The sequence below is a fragment of the Haliotis cracherodii genome, unplaced genomic scaffold, assembly GCF_022045235.1.
Source record: "Haliotis cracherodii isolate W230 unplaced genomic scaffold, xgHalCrac1.p SCAF_42, whole genome shotgun sequence".
NCBI classification, from domain to species: domain Eukaryota; kingdom Metazoa; phylum Mollusca; class Gastropoda; order Lepetellida; family Haliotidae; genus Haliotis; species Haliotis cracherodii.
Window position 1 is genome coordinate 292232 of NW_027266300.1, and position 24281 is coordinate 316512.

The following is a 24281-nucleotide window of genomic DNA, read 5'->3' on the forward strand; positions in this document are numbered from 1 at the left end:
TGGTAGACGCCGTGTTTACAGGCGTCGCGGGGAACGCTATGTACGAAACTGCATACAGGAAGTGGACAGGTTTAGTGGTGGCAGCCATCTCCTACACTGGTAGAACAGACTTAGTGCAAGGTCTGGGGCATTCGACGACACAACGTTACATGGATGAGATTCTTCGGCCACACGTCCTTCCCATATGCAACAAGCGATTGTCATTTTCCAACACGACAACGTCCGACCTCACACGACAAGACTGACAACAGCCTTTTCCCGGTCACAACATCCAGGTCCTGCAATGGATTTCCAGGTCTCCAGATTTAAACCCAATCCAGGATGAATTGGACCAACGTCTGCTAGCACGTCAGCAACAACCACAGAACTTCCGACAGTTGGCACAAGCACTGCAGGCAGAGTGGGTAAACATTCCCCAGGCCAGTCTTCGGGATCTGATTGCTTCCCTGAGATGTCTATGCCTATCATTTTTGGACACTTATGGTGGCCTCACAGTATATTGAGAACAGATGACCTTCACCTTGAAAACCTACTGTTCCATGTGTATGCCATATGGAACCTGGATCAGTGCGCCAATTTTGAAGAATCGATTACCATCTGTTGATAATTTGTATGATATATATATAAAGTATACGTGTAAAATCGTGTGTGTGTGTGAACTTTGACTAAAACTTACGAATTTGAAATAAAAGCTTAAACAAACTTGATAATATATACATAGATCTACTTACATACTACTACACATGTACTTGAGGGATGGTCGCAGATAAGATTCCGTCCATTTATTCCTTGATTTAATTCTAAAGGAAACTTTGCAGCTAATTATTTTACAAAAACGCATATATCTTAGAAATGACCACACAAACAGTAAAAAAACTCGAAACATTATCAAAATCACTTCATGTATTTTGAAATGAACTATATATTGCTCTTTCTTCATCGTCCTGACGTACTGCTCCATCAACCTTCAAGATATGTTTGCGTATAAGCCGGCGGACGATTGGCCTCGTGCAACTCGCTGGGGTGCTTGTTCATCGCAATAGAAGATAAAGTTTTCTGTATCTTGGAGACAAGGCGTCGCTGTGACTGATTCAATGGCTTTAAAGATTCATGTTGTTTATTGGTAAGTAATGTTATTCAGTCCCGAAGGCGAATCGGCAAGGTTGCGTTTCGGAAGCGATCTGGTTATATCTGAATCCAAACTGCCTGGGTCGCGGGGTAGTCTTGACTGAAGGACACAATCGCTGCTCTCCGCTAGGTCACCTGCATGTCAACCTCACACAATTAGGCACATAGCCCAGCTTCATTGAAAAATATCACCGTATTTGACAAGCACTTTGGACCTCAGTTTTTACAGTATTAAAAGGTTTGTAGGACGTGAGACATTTTGGTTTGGTTTGTTGTTTTACGCCGCAATCAGCAGTATTCCAGCTATATGACGGCTGTCTGCAAGTAATCGAGTCTGGACCAGACAATCCAGTGATTTACATCATGAACATCAATCGACGCAATTGGGATCGATGACATGCATCAGTCAAGTCATCGAGCCTGACCACCCGATCCCGTTAGTTTCCTTTTACGACAAGCATGGGTTGCTGAAGACCTATTCTAGCCGGGATCTTCACGGGTCACTTCCCAAACAAAATATGATACAGTTCTAGCCAATAAAGCCAGTTGTGATGATACGGGAGAGGTTAATTTTATAGCATGTATGTCGACTTGTTGGTTTATTTGAAATTTCAAGCCACACAGATACCGAAATGAAACATACAAATCATGTGTGTGAAATGTGGATGCTAATCTTTTCCAGCAATAAAACTTGAAGTCGTTAATTGATGCATCTGACCGTTTCTGGTCATTAGCTGACATTATTAAACCATTCATGTGTAATCCGATGTCCTTTTTCCTCAAGGACTAATTTTCTGATTTGCACAGTGTATACAAAAGAAGAACTGTACTCCGGACATCGTAAATAACAGCATGATATGAAATATGTTCTGAATATGCTTATTCATGAACAATGACGACATCATCTCAGATTATGTAATACCGCTGAATTCCACATTCTACATACCACACTCTTGATTGTTTGGAAGCTCATGTTCACTGGAAATATTTGGAATAGTTATATTCTGTATTTTGAATTAACCCAGTTCAGCCATTTAATGGAATACAATGTACAGCCGTAGCTCTGGTCGCTATCATATATTTTGTGTCCCATGACTCAAATCTATGTACCGTGTTCCACTGACCTCTATAATCTGTTGCATGCAGACACAGGTGTCTATGGTCAGTCACATCGTTAACAACGAAGGCTATGAGGGGTATTTAGGTCATAATCAGCTCCCAGCAGCCACTGCCTCAAGCCATAGGAGCGGTCGGGTAGCCTAGTGGTTAAAGCGTTAGCTCCTCACGCCGAAGACCCGGGTTCGATTCCCGACATGGGTACAATGTGTGACGCCCATTTCTGGTGTTCCCCGCCGTGATATTGCTGGAATATTGCTAAAAGCGGCGTAAAACCATACTCACTCACTCACTCAAGCCATATTGTCCACATAACAGATCAGTTTATGGCCCAGTGACAGGTGCTCCAAATATTGAAGGGGGGAAACAAAAGTCCTGGAATAATTTCAACAAGCAATTTGATATCCCAATCACTTTTGGTAACTGTTGATGATGTCTCCATTGCAATTTTTACGGATTTTGATTCGTATGCATTATTTGCCTCTCAGGGACAAGCAGTTTTACTTGTGTCTGGTACTATGGATGAGTGAGTGAGTTCGGTTTTACGCCGCTTTTAGCAATATTCCAGCAATATCACGGCGGGGGAGACCAGAAATGGGCTTCACACATTGTACCCATGTCGTAGTACGGATGAATTGTTATGTTACATCTTAACAGTACATCAATCATCATCACATGAAGTCACACCAGTCATTGTTACAAGTAAACCACATTCCACAACAGTTACTGACACTGGATAAAAAACAGTACATAGAAAAAGACCAAGTAACTCAACTCATCATGATCATAATTACTATTCTTTGAAGGAAAGTAATAAAAAAAAGAAAGACCAAAACAGTAAAACAAGAGACGAGGAATCTCCGTTATCAATTAGTTCTGGTATTGAAATCTTCTCCAACTACAAGATAATATTTTGAGTATATCTATCTGTGGTTGTGACAAAAAGATCTTATCTAGAATGACTTTTTAATCATATGGAGCCCTTAGTATTTTCATTTACATTATTATGACCAAATACCTCATTTTGCCAAGTGTAAGAAGAATGTGACCTATTATTTGAGTATGTGCATTGGCCAGTGTTGTTGGCAGTTTTGATACTATTTCCACATGTTTACATTTGTGCCAGAAATTGCTTCCATTTCCTTCGATCTACTTTTTGAATAAAGACCCAGGTTAGAGTAGGTCTTCAGCAACCCATTCCAGCTGTAAAAAGGCGACGAACAGGATTGGGTAGTCAGGCTCGCCGATTTGGTTGATGCATGACTTCATATTTCAATTGTGTAGACTAGTTTGATGCTCTTGATGTCAATCACTTGATTATTTGGCCCAGACTCGATTATTTACAGTCCATGGTCAAAGAGCTGAAATAATGCTGAGTGGGCGTTAAATAATTATGCGTTTGTGAGGCATCACGTATGCGGGGAACTTTGATGCTCAGCATAAATGTTTTCTTGTTAATGTTAGTGTACCTGCCGTGATATTGCTGGAATATTGCTAAAAGCGGCGTAAAACCAAACTTACTTACTACTCTTGTTAATGTAATTTGCAGCTTAGTTCAGCAAGTCAGTTACCTCCCTTGCCCCCGGAAGATGCATTATTGTTGCCTTGCCTGGAAGAGATTTTGTTGGTAGAAGAGGCAACAACAAACAACATCTTTAAATCATTTTTTAATATGAAATTTCTTTTATTTCAGTGGTGCCTGAGGATACGCCCCAAAGGTATGTCGTCAGTCAAACATACTTGATTGATTGAATATCAGTTTTTATTTACTGAAGGCGATTCAGTATGTGACTGGGTTGACCTTGCAGACTGAGCCAGCCCTGTGATTATGAGGCGGCTAGATCGGTTGGGGGGTCTGGCTCTTGGCTCGTGATCTACTTCACTGCTCGTGACCTACTTCACTGCTCGTGACCTACTTCACTGCGTGTCATCCTCCCCTGATGGTGTGGGATGTCACTGGATTGTCTGGTCCTGACTCCATTATACTACTCAAAGTTTGCTAAGTATCACTACCAGGATCACATTTGGCATTTGTTGAAATAGCAAAAGTCAATATTGCACTAAGATGGTTAATGAATAAATGAATCCAAACATCTGGCATCAATTCCGTAGTGTATTTGCTGATGTGTGGATTGTGACACAGTTTTGAATGATCAAGACGTTACTGTTGTCCGTTGTGTTGATATAAAATCTTGCTTTTCATGTTCCAGTATCATGAAGTGAAGAGACGTTTAGAGAGAGAGTTTCCTGGCAAGCTGGACATCGTAAGTACCGCCTGTCTACATAAGTAAACATAAATCGTAAATATCTCGTGTCTACGTAAATAAATGTAAATTGAGAGTACCTCGTGTGAAACCGTTTCTCTTTGTCAGACTGGCGAAGGGACACCAAGCATGACCGGCTGGTTGGAGGTCCAGATTGTCGGAGGGAAACTGCTGCACTCTAAGAAGGTGGGTTGTATAAACTGCTGCACTCTAAGAAGGTGGGTTGTATAAACTGCTGCACTCTAAGAAGGTGGGTTGTATAAACTGCTGCACTCTAAGAAGGTGGGTTGTATAAACTGCTGCACTCTAAGAAGGTGGGTTGTATAAACTGCTGCACTCTAAGAAGGTGGGTTGTATAAACTGCTGCACTCTAAGAAGGTGTGTTGTATAAACTGCTGCACTCTAAGAAGGTGGGTTGTATAAACTGCTGCACACTAAGAAGGTGGGTTGTATAAACTGCTGCACTCTAAGAAGGTGGGTTGTATAAACTGCTGCACTCTAAGAAGGTGGGTTGTATAAACTGCTGCACTCTAAGAAGGTGGGTTGTATAAACTGCTGCACTCTAAGAAGGTGGGTTGTATAAACTGCTGCACTCTAAGAAGGTGGGTTGTATAAACTGCTGCACTCTAAGAAGGTGGGTTGTATACTGTAAACAGGGAATTTTTTGCGACCGTTTTATTATTGCGAGTTTTGCGAACAAGACTCAATCGCAAAAATTAAAAACACAAAAATAAGTATAGATAATACATACATTCTTTATTCATTGCAACAAGTCATCAAATGTTGAAATCATCAACCAGAACACAAATGAATGCGGAATGGTCACACAATACATCACAAATGACAGTGTAAACAGACCAATTAGTGTCTTCTTATATAGTTTGCATTCAAACTCACAGTCATGGCACTGAGTTGAGTCAATTATCGTATTTGATAATTGGTTGCAATCCCTTCCGGTCAACTTTCCGGCCAACTCAGATTAACTAGCTTCAGAGAGAAGCTGTCTATTGTTTGGTAATCGAGGGGTCATATCAACACGGCAATTCGCAAAAATATCTCGTCGCAGTTTTGTCTTTAGTGTGGTACTCGCAATATTTTAATGGCGCAGAAATAAAGCTGTTTACAGTAAACTCCTGCACTCTAGGATGTCCAGGAAGCCTTTGGTTTAAGTGTGAGCTGATCATTATTATTATTATTTATGTTTTTATGCTGAGGTAACATTGATTCATGTTTTGTTTAAAGAATGGGGATGGCTATGTTGACTCCGAAGATAAAATGCAGCGGATCATCCTTGGAGTCCGTGCGGCCCTGCAGGGGTAGACATACAGGTGCACTAACCATGTCCTGATGCTCAAGAGGTGAGGCTCACCATCTACTTGGACGACATGTTGGTGTGGCTTCATTCCTGCCCAGGCGGTACAGTTATCTCGCCACTGGTGTATAAACCAAATAGTCCCCTGCACAGAGTGGGTTAAAGTGGCCTGTCATGTGGTTAGTGCTATATTGAGGAGGAAGGATGTTATATTGAAGAGACATCCATGGATGGACCTTTTGGTCTGATGGAGCTGACATCCATTGATGTCCTATATTGGTCTGATGGAACTGACATCCATGGATGTCCCTTACTGGTCTGATGGAACTGATATGACTTTTGAGGCAATAACAAGATCAAATTAAGATAAAGAGAATTGGGAACGTGAGAAAAGGTGTGCTCTCCTATCAGGACAATGCACCAGTGCACAAATCAGTCATTGCTATGGCTACAATCCATGATTCCATCAGGAACAACTCCTGATCTGGGTGTGTCTACCTTCCTCCTGCCTCTGTCCGCCTTCCTCCTGCCTCTGTCCGCCTTCCTCCTGCCTCTGTCCGCCTTCCTCCTGGCTGTGTCCGACTTCCTTTCGGCTGTGTCCGACTTCCTTCTGGCTGTGTCCGACTTCCTTCTGACTGTGTCTGCCTTCCTCCTGCCTCTGTCCGCCTTCCTCCTGCCTCTGTCCGCCTTCCTCCTGGCTGTGTCCGACTTCCTTTCGGCTGTGTCCGACTTCCTCCTGGCTGTGTCCGCCTTCCTCCTGCCTCTGTCCGACTTCCTTCTGGCTGTGTCTGACTTCCTTCTGGCTGTGTCCGACTTCCTTCTGGCTGTGTCCGCCTTCCTCCTGGCTGTGTCTGACTTCCTCCTGCCTCTGTCCGCCTTCCTCCTGGCTGTGTCTGCCTTCCTCCTGGCTGTGTCCGACTTCCTTCTGGCTGTGTCTGACTTCCTTCTGGCTGTGTCCGCCTTCCTCCTGGCTCTGTCTGACTTCCTCCTGCCTCTGTCCGCCTTCCTCCTGGCTGTGTCCGACTTCCTCCTGGCTGTGTCTGACTTCCTCCTGCCTCTGTCCGCCTTCCTCCTGGCTGTGTCTGCCTTCCTCCTGGCTGTGTCTGACTTCCTCCTGCCTCTGTCCGCCTTCCTTCTGGCTGTGTCCGACTTACTTCTGGCTGTGTCTGACTTCCTCCTAGCTGTGTCTGACTTCCTCCTGCCTCTGTCCGCCTTCCTCCTGGCTGTGTCCGACTTCCTCCTGGCTGTGTCCGACTTCCTCCTGGCTGTGTCCGACTTCCTTCTGGCTGTGTCCGCCTTCCTCCTGCCTCTGTCCGCCTTCCTCCTGCCTCTGTCCGACTTCCTTCTGGCTGTGTCCGCCTTCCTCCTGGCTCTGTCCGCCTTCCTCCTGGCTCTGTCCGACTTCCTCCTGGCTGTGTCCGACTTCCTCCTGGCTGTGTCCGACTTCCTCCTGGCTGTGTCCGACTTCCTCCTGGCTGTGTCTGACTTCCTCCTGGCTGTGTCTGACTTCCTCCTGGCTGTGTCCGACTTCCTCCTGGCTGTGTCTGACGTCCTCCTGGCTGTGTCCGACTTCCTCCTGGCTGTGTCCGCCTTCCTCCTGGCTGTGTCCGACTTCCTCCTGGCTGTGTCCGACTTCCTCCTGGCTGTGTCCGACTTCCTCCTGGCTGTGTCTGACGTCCTCCTGGCTGTGTCTGACTTCCTCCTGGCTGTGTCTGACTTCCTCCTGGCTGTGTCCGACTTCCCTCTGCTCTCAAACATAACGAAAGCTCCAGCCGGAACCCATTTTGACTTGAATGATGATATAATAGCTGTTGAGAATGTTTTGGACAGCTAAGATAAGGACTTCTACGAAACTGGGATAAAATCCCTCCAACATCATCAGCATACTTGAAGGGGATTATTCTTTAAATATATATCAGTTTAATTTCTTAATGTGAAGTCTATGTGAGGTTCATAACTTATGATTACTGCTTGTATAGTGTCATGTCTTTGTAGCTGAACAGAATATTGTAAAGACAAACGTGTGTTTTGGATTTGGGTTCGTTAAGGTATATTTAACTGTGCCAATGAATTGCAAGGCTCTTTTCAATTGTCATCCGGATCTCAGCCCTGCCCCCATGTTGGACCGATGGGTATTTGATTCATGTCACTTCTTTAGTGTGTGCCCTTTGATGCGTGTTATCATTAAACTATAACACATTTATAACATGATTAATAATGTGTAATTTGATTTCTGTTTTCAGGCAAATACTTGGCTGTCATCCATTACGATTTTCTTGTGTATGAAAGGTCAAGAATAAAGGACTAAGGTCACAACCTTGACCTGGATGATTCAAGGTCAATCTCCTGGTGACTTTCAACTTTTTGTTCCCTTGACAACTGTTTGAACTAGTACAATGTAAAACCCTCATAAAGCTGTGAGTTCAGTCTTCATGTGCCTCAGGGAATGTCTTCCGTATACATGTTGTCGTTGACATTTGATTAATAGTTGACACGTGTGACATTCTTCTCTTTCTTCTGACTTGAGGATGAAAATTGCTGTGCTACATCACAACATCTGTATACACAGGGATGTGCCATCTCCACGGAAACGCAGAAAATCACGGTTTTTAAAACAGTGGTCCTCGGGCATATAATCATAAATTAAAAAAAACATTCCAAAAATTATGATTGAAAACAAGACAACCGCCGCAGGTTGTACTGTTTTTGATCAGAGCTTTCAGCAGCATAGGTTTTCGGACATCAAACGTTTTCTTTCATGAATATTTGCACTTTAACTAGGGGTGTTGTGTCACATAGAAATTGTAAATACTCCGTCAGATGATGGCTTTTTTTTTTAAGATAAAGATAAAGATTAAGATAGCCTATAAGTGAACGAGATGTTTTACAGTTGTTCATGTGATTAACGAGAAAACTATGAATGATTGAGTGTATTACACCACGTCATATTGCTTTTTGTTGTATGTGATCTGGTAAAACTCAGTTTGGAAATAACTTTTACTTCCTTCTGTAATAAAATGTTTCACCAGTATTGTCATGTGTTTCTTGTCGTGTGTTTCTTGTCATGTGTTTCTTGTCGTGTGTTTCTTGTCATGTGTTTCTTGTTTCTTGTCGTGTGTTTCTTGTCATGTGTTTCTTGTCGTGTGTTTCTTGTCATGTGTTTCTTGTCGTGTGTTTCTTGTCATGTTTAACGTCGCACTCAGCAATATTCCACCTGTATGACCTGGGTCTATTAACAATCAAGTCTGTACCATGAGCATTGATCCACACCATTGGGATACGATGACATGCATCAACCAGGTCAGCAAGCCTGACCACCAGATCTTACGACAAGCATAGTCGTCTTTTATGGCAAGCATGGGTTGCTGAAGACCTATTCTGCCCTGGATCTTCACAGTAATGATTGCTCTGTAGCTCACCTTGTGTAGATATTCACACAGGGAACAAACATCTCATCTCTGCGTCGTGAGAAGTAAGGTAAAGAGTTGATGGAAACATATTTATGATCATCCTGACAGAATCATATCCATAGCAGACGCTTGTAATGGTGGTGAGTGAGTGAGTTAAATTTAATGTCGCATCTGCATTATTTCAGCCATATGGCGACAAAGTTTTCATGATGGACGTGTAAGCCCTCCACCTGCCATGCATCTCCTCCACCTGCCATGCTTCTCCTCCACCTGCCATGCATCTCCTCCACCTGTCAGACCTCTCCTCCACCTGCCATGCCTCTCCTTCACCTGCCAGACCTCTCCTCCACCTGCCATGCCTCTCCTTCACCTGCCAGACCTCTCCTCCACCTGCCATGCCTCTCCTTCACCTGCCAGACCTCTCCTCCACCTGCCATGCCTCTCCTTCACCTGCCAGACCTCTCCTCCACCTGCCAGACCTCTCCTCCACCTGCCAGACCTCTCCTCCACCTGTCATACCTCTACTCCACCTGTCATACCTCTCCTCCACCTGCCATGCCTCTCCTTCACCTGCCAGACCTCTCCTCCACCTGCCAGACCTCTCCTCCACCTGCCAGACCTCTCCTCCACCTGTCATACCTCTACTCCACCTGTCATACCTCTCCTCCACCTGTCATACCTCTACTCCACCTGTCATACCTCTCCTCCACCTGCCATACATCTCCTCCACCTGTCATACCTCTCCTCCACCTGTCATACCTCTCCTCCACCTGTCATGCCTCTACTCCACCTGTCATACCTCTACTCCACCTGTCATACCTCTCCTCCACCTGCCAGACCTCTACTCCACCTGTCATACCTCTCCTCCACCTGCCATACCTCTCCTCCACCTGCCAGACCTCTCCTCCACCTGTCATGCCTCTACTCCACCTGTCATACCTCTCCTCCACCTGCCATACCTCTCCTCCACCTGTCATGCCTCTCCTCCACCTGCCATACCTGTTCTCCACGGGAGCCCCAGTAGCAACAGCCCAGTAGCAGCAGCCCCAGTAGCAGCAGCCCCAGTAGCAACAGCCCAGTAGCAGCAGCCCCAGTAGCAGCAGCCCCAGTAGCCCCCAACATGGCCTCGCTGTATCCCACCCAACATGACCTCGCTGTGTCACACTGACGTGGGTAGAGGTCCATTGTTCTCCAGAAATATTCTCCACTCTGTACAAATTAGGTCGGGACAAGGAGGCTAGTCTTCTGAATCATGCACATGACTTTGTTGACACTGGTGTCACGTACATCCCCCGACACCAGTAGAAAGACACCGGCAGCAGGACACAAGGTAGGTGGGAGTGTTACATGAAGGGAGACAGAATTCTGGTGGAACATACGATAGTTCCTCAAAATGTGGAGGTATGTGGTTCTTCAGAAATACTAGGGAAGGAATGAGTAAAGGAGTGGGTGAAGGAATGAGAAAAGGAGTGGGTGACGGAATGAGTGAAGGAATGGGTGAAGGAATGAGTAAAGGAATGGGTGAAGGAATGAGTAAAGGAGTGGGTGAAGGAATGAGTAAAGGAATGGGTGAAGGAATGAGTAAAGGAATGGGTGAAGGAATGAGTAAAGGAGTGGGTGAAGGAATGAGTAAAGGAGTGGGTGAAGGAATGAGTAAAGGAATGGGTGAAGGAATGAGTAAAGGAATGGGTGAAGGAATGAGTAAAGGAGTGGGTGAAGGAATGAGTAAAGGAGTGGGTGTAGGAATGAGTAAAGGAATGGGTGAAGGAATGAGTAAAGGAGTGGATGAAGGAATGAGTAAAGGAGTGGGTGAAGGAATGAGTAAAGGAATGGGTGAAGGATGATTCAATGAAGGGTGAGTCAGTGAAGGGAGGCGGTTAGGCAGTGATTGAAGGAGGCAGTGAATGAAACATGTTTTCGAATAATATTAGTTTGAAGCTTATTAGCAACATGAATTAAGAAATGTCAGCCTTACGCAATCGGATAGATAGGTGAGTAACGCCAATGACATCCATTGTTGCCCTGATCTCTTGGAGTCGAGCAGAATGACACGACTTGAAAAAGTAAAACATGATCTTTACTCATAAATAAAACAGACACTTGACCAAGCAACACGTCAAGGAATACTTAAATACAAGTGCAATGTCAAAACACTAACATTGTAAACTGTTCAACAATGTTATGACAATAAAATCATAAATCATCTCGACTTCAAGGTGGTGAATCACAATTTGGCCGTGCATGTTAATCTACGGCGCACAATTTTCGTGTTTCTTGGCAGCCTGGGACTCGCACACCTGTTTCTTGGGAGCCTGAGACTCGCACACGTGTTTCTTGGGAGCCTGAGACTCGCACACGTGTTTCTTGGGAGCCTGAGACTCGCACACCTGTTTCTTGGGAGCCTGAGACTCGCACACCTGTTTCTTGGGAGCCTGAGACTCGCACACCTGTTTCTTGGGAGCCTGAGACTCGCATACCTGTTAATTGGGTGCATGAGACTCGCACACGTGTTTCTTGGGGGCCTGAGACTCGCACACCTGTTTCTTGGGAGCCTGAGACTCGCACACGTGTTTCTTGGGAGCCTGAGACTCGCACACGTGTTTCTTGGGAGCCTGAAACTCGCATACCTGTTTCTTGGGAGCCTGAGACTCGCACACCTGTTTCTTGGGAGCCTTAGACTCGCACACGTATTTTTTTTCTAACAGTGACATGCACACCATGACCACTGAGGTATCAGGTGCTCATTAAAACAATTTTGTTCAGCCGTACATTGTTTACCCAATACGCTTTCCTGAAAACCAACGTCTACGCGCCGTGCGTATGCTGCAAACAGGACATTTTTTAGATGGCAGACCTTTTATTTTTTATCATAACACACAATATCATATCCTTGGAACTACAGCAGGGCAACACTCATGGACTTGCCACGGGCCGAATGTCCACATGTGACGTCACGTCAACAAGACAACCATATTCAGTTGGTGCATCTACGAAATCTATACCAAACTGCCACATGAACAGCTCGGGCAATTCCTGGGCTGAGAGCAATCAGTGGCAGAACCGTCCGCAACTGGTCGAGGGAGCACAACGTCCGGTCCCGACGTCCAGCGATACGCCCAATTGTGCTTCCACGTCATCGTCAGGCACGCCTTGCTTGGTGAAGAAATCATCTGATGTTCAGAAGACAAGACTGGGACAGTATCCTGTTCACAGATTGGTCCAAGTTTTATCTAGACAGCTCTGATGTTCGTGCAGGGGTCTAGAGGCGTCCACGTTGTAGCAGATATAGCCAACCCATACGTTGCACGTGCTGTAACAGACAGGCAGCATAACATTGCTGTACTGCCTTGACTGGCTGTTTCTCACGACATCTCCCTTCAAAAAAACATGTATGGGATGAGATAGAGAGAGACACCTACGACAGCACCAGAACCTGCCGGCATCGCTGATTTAGACCGGATTTTGGTTAACCATCTGGTGTCTTCAATGCCCCGCTGCTGCCTCGCCTGTATCAACGAAAATGGTATTCACTCACTGAGCTGTGATACCACCTCTCTTTAAAGGCGTGGCGCTCTGTGTCCTGTTACCCAGGTATGGAATTTGACGATGAATTTGTTCTGAAAAAAAACAGTTATCAGACGAATGACCAAACATTATGTTGTTATTTTCAATAACATAACATTTACACAGTTACTTTTTCCGTTGGTATAAAAAACAACAACTATAGGTACACTCTGCCAACCCATCATATAAACCCTTGAAAACCTTGGAAAAAGCAAGCTCGTTGTATTGATTAGATGCGTTTACTGCCAGAAACACCTTCAAAGATGTGTTTCTGAGATTAGTTCAACGTCCGATAACATTAGGAAACCTGTAATATATATGATTGACTGTACTTGAAAAAAGAATAAAATAACAAGAAAACACATTTCATGCGTGTTTATTTGACTGCCACATATATATATACATATATATATATATGCGACCCGTGAAGAATAGGTTCCTGTGTGTAGAACCCGGATGGTTTATCAAACTTTGACACTGACTCGGTTGTACTACGTTCATTACCTGTTTGTTACTCTGTGGGCAATACCCAGGCCACCTCAATGTACCAGGAATACATAAACGAACTGAAACATTACATGTTCTTTTGTTTCAGATGGCTGCCGCCAGAAAGCTGGAGAGTCTGAATGAGAACTTCTTGACCTGTTCCATTTGTACGGAGGGATACAAAGACACACCTTCTGTAAGGGCTGCCTGGGGAAATTCCTGAAGACCAGACAAGACGCCATCAGAGCCAAGTCCATCCCATGTCCCTACTGTCGTCAGATGAGTTCCCCAGCCTGACAGACCAGTGGAGGAGTGGGTGAAACAGATCAAGCCCAGTTTCCTCATACGGGGACTTCTGGACACTCTAGCCTGTGGGGGAAATACCACTGATGGTAAGTTAACGTAATGAAAAAAGGCGAAAGATCATCTCAACATTCTTGAAGCTTCTCTTGAATTAAGCCTGGAGAACGGAACATCGGTGGTTCTATCCCCGGGTACAAGAACTGGTTCCAGAACATCTTGGATGTACTGATTCCCCGTGAGATTGTACTGTATTGCGTACAGGTTCAGCTTGTCTCACGTTCCTCGCGCGATAACATGCTGAACCTGGACGCCAAATCAGTACTGAGTCTCTGCCATAAGGGGCGCACGTTGGCCTGATGTTCCTGGGTGTATGGGCCGTATTCAGGTGCCTCCCTGACACAAGCAGAACCTGCTCTCGTCCAACCAATGGATCGTCCTCCAGGTTCTCAGATCCCAAGCCCGAGGTGCTTATCACCATGCCAGATGGAGCCTCTGATCTGCCGGAAGGGGGCTTTTGATGACACCCTGGGCGCCATTCCTGCTGCTCTGAAGCGGTTCCTGAACATTCAACATACACCGATTGTCACTTGATGACACGACACTTTGCAAATGCCTGCCGCTGTACTAATCGAAGCAGTGCCCTGTCTTTCTGATCGTGGAAGGTTCTTCACGGCATTGGTTTGAGCATGCTTTCTCACCAATCGTCTGCTTACAGTGTAATGGTGGCCCGGTTGATGCCCCATACCTTTGAAGGAGAAGGCATTCCGAGTATTTGTCATCTTGCGCCTCTGATATCCTCCTTCGAGACATGTTCACAGGGAATCATGAACCCTTGCCTCTGATATCCTCCTTTGAGACATGTTCACAGGGAATCATGAACCCTTGCCTCTGATATCCTCCTTCGAGACATGTTCACAGGGAATCATGAACCCTTGCCTCTGATATCCTCCTTCGAGACATGTTCACAGGGAATCATGAACCCTTGCCTCTGATATCCTCCTTCGAGACATGTTCACAGGGAATCATGAACCCTTGCCTCTGATATCCTCCTTCGAGACATGTTCACAGGGAATCATGAACCCTTGCCTCTGATATCCTCCTTCGAGACATGTTCACAGGGAATCATGAACCCTTGCCTCTGATATCCTCCTTCGAGACATGTTCACAGGGAATCATGAACCCTTGCCTCTGATATCCTCCTTCGAGACATGTTCACAGGGAATCATGAACCCTTGCCTCTGATATCCTCCTTCGAGACATGTTCACAGGGAATCATGAACCCTTGCAAGGCAGAGGATTTAAATACCCACACTTGACGCTTGATGCCTGATGCAATTTGGAGAATGCATGAGTGGCAAGCTGCACGTGCATGCCATGGTGAATTCTGATGTCACCTTCAAACATGAACGGTCGGATCCGTACTATGGAACTCCATTCTTGTCATAATCCACATTGTCATGATGCCAATACAACCGAAGTTAATGGTGACATGTTGTAACTCTTTATCTCAGCAGATGCTAAACTTTTGTACAGGTGGATTGTCCCAGGGTAATGTGTCTGTGTGGAGAATGGATATGTTAAACCACACAATGGTCAGAATTTGCACTTTTATTTGATTGACCTCATTACGTTTATATGTTCCCAACAAACATTTTGCCATGCCAGCCGTCTCATTAGTGTGTTAAACATTGCTCGTTTGATGATATGAAATATTTATCCATTACATGTATTGATACAGACAACCGCTGCCATCCCTGCCAGGACCTGGGAGAAAGTCATCCGGCCGACTCCTACTGTGATGTGCCGCTCTGTTAGAGATGTGTGAAGATGCATGCATCTCTTCCTGGTACGTCAAACCACGTGATTGCTGGCCTTGGTGGAACAGTGAAGGTCACTAGACGACAGAGGTGCACGGAACACAACAAAGTCATGGATTTCTGCTGCAGAGACTGTAATAAAGCAATATGCCCCAAGTGTTGTATCATATACCACAGGAAATGCGACTCTGTGGTCACTATTCAGTCCATAATGTCTGAGATGAGAAGTGTTCTTACACACAATAAGGAATTGATTACACAGAGCTTTGAGGACACGGCCAGATCACTTCAACAACACAAATCACAGATTGATGCAGTCATCCACAACAAAGACAAAATAAAGTCACAGATCCGACAGGCCTCACAGAAAGCCATGGACGTGGTTAAACAGAAGGAGAAACAGCTGGTGGAGGAGCTGAATGAGATGACAGAGAAGCAGTCTGGACAACTGAGGGGGCGGATAAAGTCAGGGGAAATAGACGTGCAGATGTATCAACAACACATAGAGTACATCACCCAGGTGTTGAAGTCTGGGAGTGAGACTGACATGTTTGACATTTACCAGATGTGTCAGTCTGGGGCAATCAAGGAGGCAACAGACAGGGATGTCACTTTCACAGACAGTGTCCCTGATTCAAAACTTATATTTGTAAGTGAAATATATGAGAGGAAATTACACAAGGATGTACAACTTGGTAGGATTCAACAGAAAGTTTATGACGTCATATATACGGAAATTGGTAAAATCCAGAGTGCACATTTGGCGTCATGTGCAGACCGGTGTTACAAAAGACAGTCGGCATCAAGGTTGATGGTGACAGGAAGCAGCCGTATCCATCTGACGTCACAGTCCTGGTTGTGGATGGTGAGGAGACACTGGTGGTCACTGACTGCAACAATACATGTTTGAAATCCTTCTACACAAAGAATAACATATCACGACACAGTAAACTGGATCTTGCAAGTAAGCCAAGCTCTGTGACGAGGCTGAGGGACAACCAGGTGGCTGTATCATTCTGGTCACACAATGAGATTGTAATAGTACGGGTGACCCCTGACCTTGTACTAAGGTCACGTGTCACAACAAAGAAGAAGTACACATGTCTAACAGACTTGAGTCATTCAACATTAGCAGCAGGTTGTTGGGATCCTCCCTGTGTTGATATCCTTGATATATCGGGGAGAGTAATGAGGTCAGTCAGTACACTCAACACACGGGATAACCTGATATATAATCCTATTTTCCTCTGTGCTACAGACAGGGGCGACATCCTGGTGTCAGATACTGGCTCACAGTCTGTCTACTGCATCACACCGGAGGGAGATGTTGTGTTCACCTACACCCCTGCAGGAGAGAGGAGACTGGACAGACTACAGAGTATGACAACTACCGACACAGGACACATCCTGGTGGCGGACTTCTGGGCACACAAGGTGGTACTACTGACACAAGCAGGGGAGTTTGTCAGAGACCTGCTGACGTCACAAAATGGAATAGAAAACCCACACAGCTTGTTTCTCTGTGGACATAAACTGTATGTGTTGGGATAAAATAGAGATGTTGTGAAGGTATTCATCTGCAATACACCCCAGTGAGACGTCAGTTACACCGAGACAGCAAACCCTCGGACCATGTCTCAGGACCTGTCAGTTTATGTGAAGCTGACATCCAAGAAGATTGTGTAACTTGAGGGGTCGAGGAGTGAGCCGAACATCAGAAGACACATTTATGTAGTTTCTTTAACATAATCAACCAATTTCATCACGTGTATTTGTATATGAGAATGTTAACTTGTATTTCAAATTCCAAAATGTATTCAAAAAATCTTTATGGTCCTGTGATTTATACAGGAATATTCAATATTCAGACGTCGTTGGAAAACTAGGCTTCGCTTTCTGGTACATTTTCTGTTTCGAGGTGTGTGTGTTCCTTAACCCATTAATGGTTAACAATGTAGATGTTCCTCACTGGATATACACATAAAACTCAAGAAAATGTTCACTGTGTAATTCATTCAACGAGTTGAAGGCGGATATCATTTTCTGCTTGAAGTTCTTACTGTTGTCAGTTTAGTATCAGTGTGACAGATGCATTGTATCTTGTATTATACATTCATGTACATACAGACTGTATTTCAATTTAAATTATGTAGCAATATTTGTATTAGCATTTGATTTACAAATGCAAGTATTTTTAAACTAATGAACGCTTTTTCTATCAACGGGTTTTTACCATTTTGAAACAGATTATACTCAATAGACCAAAGAAGGTTTGAGGGTTCAATCTATTTTAGTTTAGTATTATTCAGTAGCATTGATGATGGGGATACTGAACCATCCCACTTGGACCAGGTCCAGCTCCTGAAAATGCTCAGGTCTTAAGTTTGATTAATTATGTGATGACGATCTAATGATCGTCATATTATCAAGATGACCTATATTGAGGAAATAATTTATTCGTATTCCTTGGTTTTGGTACGGAATGCGTAGCATGCTTGTCCTATGAAGTTGTTTTTCTCATCTTCATCAGTGCCACAGTCTAGTGAGAATTTGTCTGAATCTCTGTGTTGTAATTAGTGAGCTCTGACAATACTAAACGAAGCTCTTCCTCAGATATCTTACCATTAGCTTGTGCTGTTGAGATATGATCCTCAATGCTATTTAATTTTACTTCAGTCAGCACACAAATACTATCATGTTTTAAGGCTTGCTTTTGCATCCAGGGGGAAATATATTAAGAGCTGTTCCTGCCACTCCAGAGACTCTGGCTGCTACTTCCCTTCCAAGTACGACACGCACAGCGATAACAGCTGATTAAAAGCCAACACCGTCTTCACCAAGACCCTACTAGTTACTAAAAGTACAGTGTCCTTTCCATGAAGAGCAGTCACAGCTCTATGATACTTTATATACAACTCAATTCTCCAGTTGCTCTTTAATTCCACTTATTTGTTGTAATTGAAATTCATTTACAGTATCCATCTTTTCAAACACTTCATGGAGTGCAGGATATAAATTCATTATGTATAATATATAAGAGTGTTCAACTGTTCCAATGGCAATTTCTTGAGACTATGCATCATAGGCAGTTTGGCGGGGTATAGGTTTTAACATGGAGTCTATAAGTTTCATGTATTCCCTCTGTTAAGTTAAGTTGCTCATATCTATTTAAGTATTCACAGTGCTGCCAATACAAATTATAACAGCGGCTGGGGTATCATTACCATGGCCAGCAGCACAGAGTCAAGTGGTTGTAATTGTGGATGAGGTGCGGGATACTGCATGCTGACAATTAATGTAACGTAAAACTATACATGGCAGTCTGTGAGTCGAGACTTGACCCTTGGACAGTGGCTAGGCTGGTGGACCCTCTAGCTTACGTCTCCGAGAGGCTTACTACATGGATATGATGTAGCAGGATACTATCAGAGAATAAACATTGTTGGCCCTCAGACAGACTTGTGTTGCAGAAATACCCGGTAGAACACGAACTTCTTACTGAGATATATGCATTAAGCTTATTATTATATTATAAGGCATAAATATTTTAGTGAGTCAAATGATCCCTGCATAAAAAACAAACGTATATGGTAACTCTTGATGATTTCAAATACTGCTACAAATATGTCACTCTTGTTTTTTTTTGTCTCAGTTAAGCCTTAGACCCAGTCATAACTCGAGATAATCTTCTGGTGGATCCCCAAGCAAGACTTCGATAAAAAGTGTAGAGCCTCCAGCTAAAGATCAAACTTAAGCCAATATTTTTAATGTTGGGCGGCTCATCAACATATGGTTTCTTTGGCATTGGAGCAATGAAAACACTTTTTCTGTTGGGATATAAGCCTCCCACTGTTCATTATTTTATCTCAATCATGTGTCTTACCCTTTGGCATTACATGTAGTTGACTAACGGTGATATTTAGTAGCCAGTCGATGTTTGCTTCAAGCATAATCCGTTGATAACATCATTGAGGGCAAGATTGTACAAGGTGTTATAACTGGGAGTTCAAACCTCAAGATCTTGTAAATCTCCTATATAACTTGCCACACTAGCGGCAGTAAATATAACCTCTTCCACTTGTTTATACCATCTTGCAAGTGTAAAGCATATAACATGTCTTGAATTACAGGTCTATGAAATCCTTCAGTGTCTCCAAGATCAGAAAGTGCAATTGTATTACATTGTTTAAGGTGATGCATTCCAGGACCTGCAGAATCAACCATTATTAATAATATGAAGTGACACGCTCAAATATCCTATATGGACAGGTTGATGTTTTATATCTAAAACAGAAACTTTGAGTTCTGTATTAATGCCTTTCCTTAACTTCTTATACTGCAAAGATAAGAAAGATTCTGTTCTATCACTGTTGTATTTTTCATCTTTGACTGGAATAGCCCTCAGCAGAGTTGGAAGACTTTCATGTTGGATATTATCTGTTGTACTGATCTGGTCAAAGGGATGCACAAGTCTGGAGAGGGAACTAAATTGGTTAGTCTTTCCCCACTCTTACTTGTGCTTGGTCCAACTTCTTTTCCTGCAAATCCAAGTATATTTGCAAATTCACCAGCAAGTTTTATACTATTTTGTATTGATATTTTGCATTTTGTGTGATACTAGCACCATAAGGCTTACACATTTCAGTATTGAGTATTAACTTCAGTTGAAGCAGCAGTGTCTGTTAGGTCATCAAGTTTAAAATCCGTTTTATATTAGATATTAAAAATATGTGTTTAACACAATCATGTCTTTGCAATACAGACGCAAGTTAAATCCACAACGCAGACTGCACAGCCCATCAGGTGCCAAAGCTATTCACCAGTCTGTAACTATACTTAATAATCCGAGTACCATTGATCAGAATCAGACACTTCTGGTTCGCTTTCCAAATATCGGTACTCATTATGTGATGCTTCCAGGAACTGCGCAACTAGCTTTAAGTTTGATGTATACTGATGATAGCAGGGAGCTTGTTCAATACATAGGTCGAGCAACTGTAAAGAAAACCCCGATTAAAATGAGTGGTTATGAGGTCTTGAGTATTGATGACAGTGATGTATACTACTGTTATATGGATCTCTGGAGAACGGCAGGAAAACGGAAAAACTTCCATTACCAAGGTATAGATACAAGCAATCACCGGAAATTCAACGAGACTCCGTGTAGGTTCCTCTATTGGCCCTGATCATCTTTGAGTTGAGGTGAAATGGGGTTTAAGGTCGCGTCCAAGATTATTGCACTTATATAGCGACGCGCATGTACGTGTGTGTGTGTGTTTGTGTGGCTGCTTGTACTAGTCCGGACTGATGCAGATTTATAGTGCTAGCTCACTGAGATACCATGCGGCAATTTAACATGAATACCCCACTCAGACACAGTATACTGACTCCGAGCCGACCAGTCCTTGTTTTAGCCCCTTAATGCCGAGCGCCAGACAGGGTAACAACAAGTACCATCTTTTAACGTCTTTTGGTATGACGCGGTTGGGGATCGAACCCCGGACCTTCCGCTGATCGTTTTTGAGAAGACGAGGCTATACATGATGCATCAGGTAACCGATTCTATATTCCACTTGAATTTGAATAAGTAGAGAGGCACATGCCCTTCTACAAAGCATCACTAGGTGATATGTTAGAATATGAACTTACTTTTAATGACTACCACAGAGTAATCAAAACCACCGGTGAAGAAGCTAGCTTTACATTAACAATATCTCACTGGAGTGTGAGGCTGGTAAATAAAACTTATATTTGTATGTGATTATGGATGTTCAACTTAATAAACAAAATGGATGGAACATTCTATTAATATTCTTTTACTATAGGATCCTCACTGCACTATCATATGTGGGCAAATTGGTTTTGGTAAAACAGCTTATATTCTCGAAATTTTATGAGGCCATTTTTACAATTTTTTGTGCGTGTCATTATTCAAAGTCCAACCATAAACGTTCATAAAACATACCCATGAAGAAAATGGAGAATGGAGGTTCCCTAGGTGTACAAAATTGACCCAGGTGAACATCTCCAAGAATAACGGGAGAACCAACCCATTTTATTATAGACGACTTCAATGCGAGAACAAAACTTTCAAAAAAAAGAAGATATACTTTCTCAGGTTAACCTATGAAACATAGTGTTTGGGTACTTTCTCAAAAATGCAATTCAGCCCTGAAAGATCTCAGAGAGCAGACGCGTTGGATTGTCCTGTTTCATTGCAAGGATCAAGATTCATTTGAGGAACGTCTACGTGAAAATGATGTTATTCCTACTAAGAGCGAGCGACAACAATTTCGAAAACTGTTAGCGGAAACCAGGCACTCTAAACTCATATGAAAAACTGACCAACCACCTGCTTATGCAATTGCTTAGCAACTGCTTAGCAAAATATAACAACTGCTTAGCCAATTGAACACCTACAACCATTTGCTTATACAATAATGTTGTGGCAAATACTCATTCCTTTTCAACAGGTTATTATGTCTGGTTGTATTGTTAATTTCATTTTAAAAAAATATTAAATATAAGCTATTGTATTACGCTAAGAAGATGGAATGCAATCAACTTCTAAAACAACTGCTCCTAGACATAAGTACCCACCTAATAGTACTGGAAGCGGAAACACTGACACAACAAGTTGTGTAAATACCAACACTGGTGGAAAGAATGACTGAGACCCTAAGAAAGTAGCAATGGTTAAAGAAGTGGTTACGGATAAAAAGGCAAAACTACTACAACACAGTTCATACACTGAGTGGATTACAACTTGGGCTCTATATGCACTCGCTACGGTTGTAGAATGGTAGAATGTTGGTATCCTTCAGCAGTTGCCAGCAGTTTAGCTATCGACTATGCTCGAATAGGTAAGATGACTACTAAAGCTAGAACTGGAATACATGTCATGGCAATAAGGAAAGGACATATTAGCTATCCATACTCTGTGTGTGGAAGTGGGGTCAAAGGTCAGTTTTGTTTAATTAAATAAATCGATCTAAACCCTTTCCACGTCCAATAGAAATCTCTGCATAAAGCAGAGTCGATTGTACAGTTCCTATATCTATATCATGAGCATGTGTTTATGAATCACTTTCGAATTGTAATGATACCAGGTGTTCGCGAAAAGGTGAGCGTATCCTGCCCCACCTGTGGCACCCATAACAAACACACGCAAAGGCAATTCAATTGTTCACCTGACAAACACATGGGAACATATGGTACAAGTCAAAATAGGGAATTGCATCGGACACAATTTTTGTCACTGATGCGTCAAATGTCCTCCACATGTCTACCATAAAACATTTTGAAAGCTTTTCTGGGGCCTTGAATGTTGTAACATTGATCAAACAACTTCTGAGCAAGAGGGGTATGACGCTCTTTGAAATCTTGTTAGAAAGAGCATGCTCGATTTTATCTCAAAAGTTGTCAAATGTAAACACCAAAGGCTGGAGCTACTAGAATATTGCTCGACATGAAGGGAAAGTTGACTATTGGAAAGTTGAAGTCATCCCTCTTGCCGTACAGTCTTGTGGTGAGTGTTTTGTCACTCTGAATCTTTAGGCATAAAATATCCCCTTTAAGCAAGGCCCATGGGTCTGACAAAAAACGGCTCCAGATTAATTACGATAGTAAGAGGGAGTACGTCAATGAGAGAAATAGTCTGTGTGGAATCAATATTTTTTATTACATTGAAAATAAACCAGACAGTTCACATGTAATTATACTGTACCATGACTTCTGTCAGAGAGCTGAAAGCCTTGGCAAAACACTGGGATGACTTGAGAGGTTATTCACGAATGAGAAAAGCTGACCTTACTTGGTCTGAACTACAACAAACCCCCGACTGTCAGAAAACTCAAAGCCCAGGCAAGTAGTCGTGGGCTGAGAGGTTATATTCTTAAGAGAGAAAAGCTGAATTGATTGATTTACTGAATGACAACAAAAAACCAAATGATGAACCAGTCGAGTTAAGATTTGTACCCACAAACCATACTGGTGGTAGATATCTAGGAGGTTGGAAGATGGATATTAATTCCAACACGGATGTTGATGAAGTTAAACCCATCATTTCAAGGAAAATTAACGAGGAGGTAGATGATTTGAAAAGTATAAAATATCAGCTAACTGTTATAATGTCTAAAAATAACACCGAAGATAGCGTTGAATATACTGAACCTTATTTCATGAACAACCATGAAGTAACAACTGAATCGAGTTCAATAAGTTCATCATTAGGTACATCACTTCAACAGAAACAAGAAACTTTGGAGGAATGGACTATTGGAGGTTCAGGTGGAGTTGTGGATAGATTTGATACTTTATATTTAGTTATAGCAGATTATATGCCTTGGAAGGTGGATCTTATATAGATTTACCCCCATATCATAAGAAAAAACATGCCATAATTAAAGTAAAAAATAATGATAATAATTGTTAATATTGGGCATTAGGATCTGCCTTATTTCCTGCAAACAAACATTCCGATAGACCTACGAGCTACCCCCCAAAATGATGGACTCAACTTTAAAAGTATAGATGCACCTACAGCAATCTCGCAAATTAATAATGTAGAAAAGCAAAATAATTTAGGTATAAATGTATTCAGACATTTAAATCTGTTGTACACAAGAGAAGCTCTGCCCTAGAAAATATTCCCAGAATAAATTTATTTCTGGTTAAAAAAAGATGGTAAATATCATTATATGTGGATAAAGAGTTTAAGTGAGCTGTTATACGGTCAATCAACCCACACAAAAAAAAGAAATATTTCTGTGAAAGATGTCTGCATGGATACAGCAGGCAAGATCTTTGCATAAAGAAGACTGTAGAAGTGTTGGGCAGACTGCTGTCAGGATCAATATGTCCAAAGAGGATAAAAATATAA

The 24281-nt window shown here is 42.9% G+C and overlaps 4 protein-coding genes and 2 pseudogenes across 4 annotated transcripts; 5 read left to right on the plus strand and 1 right to left on the minus strand.

Moving 5' to 3' along the window:
• The first annotated feature begins 971 nt into the window (after nucleotides 1-971).
• Nucleotides 972-8851, plus strand: LOC139441679 (selenoprotein W-like; annotated as a pseudogene).
• Nucleotides 6236-7654, plus strand: LOC139441630 (uncharacterized). The gene has a single exon (XM_071222442.1). The coding sequence runs from the start codon at nucleotides 6236-6238 to the stop codon at nucleotides 7652-7654; it is 1419 nt and encodes a 472-aa protein (XP_071078543.1).
• Nucleotides 8852-9505: 654 nt separating the features above from the next.
• LOC139441631 (uncharacterized) lies at nucleotides 9506-10312 on the plus strand. The gene has a single exon (XM_071222443.1). The coding sequence runs from the start codon at nucleotides 9506-9508 to the stop codon at nucleotides 10310-10312; it is 807 nt and encodes a 268-aa protein (XP_071078544.1).
• A 351-nt stretch (nucleotides 10313-10663) lies between these two features.
• Nucleotides 10664-11074, plus strand: LOC139441632 (keratin, type II cytoskeletal I-like). The gene has a single exon (XM_071222444.1). It carries the CDS (start codon nucleotides 10664-10666, stop codon nucleotides 11072-11074), a length of 411 nt encoding a protein of 136 aa, XP_071078545.1.
• Nucleotides 11075-11479: 405 nt separating this feature from the next.
• Nucleotides 11480-11950, minus strand: LOC139441634 (eukaryotic translation initiation factor 3 subunit A-like). Its single transcript, XM_071222445.1, has 2 exons — nucleotides 11738-11950; nucleotides 11480-11707 (listed from the first exon to the last, which is right to left on the minus strand). The coding sequence occupies exons 1-2, from the start codon at nucleotides 11948-11950 to the stop codon at nucleotides 11480-11482; spliced, it is 441 nt and encodes a 146-aa protein (XP_071078546.1).
• Nucleotides 11951-13389: 1439 nt separating this feature from the next.
• Nucleotides 13390-21160, plus strand: LOC139441686 (protein wech-like; annotated as a pseudogene).
• The last annotated feature ends 3121 nt before the right edge of the window (nucleotides 21161-24281 follow it).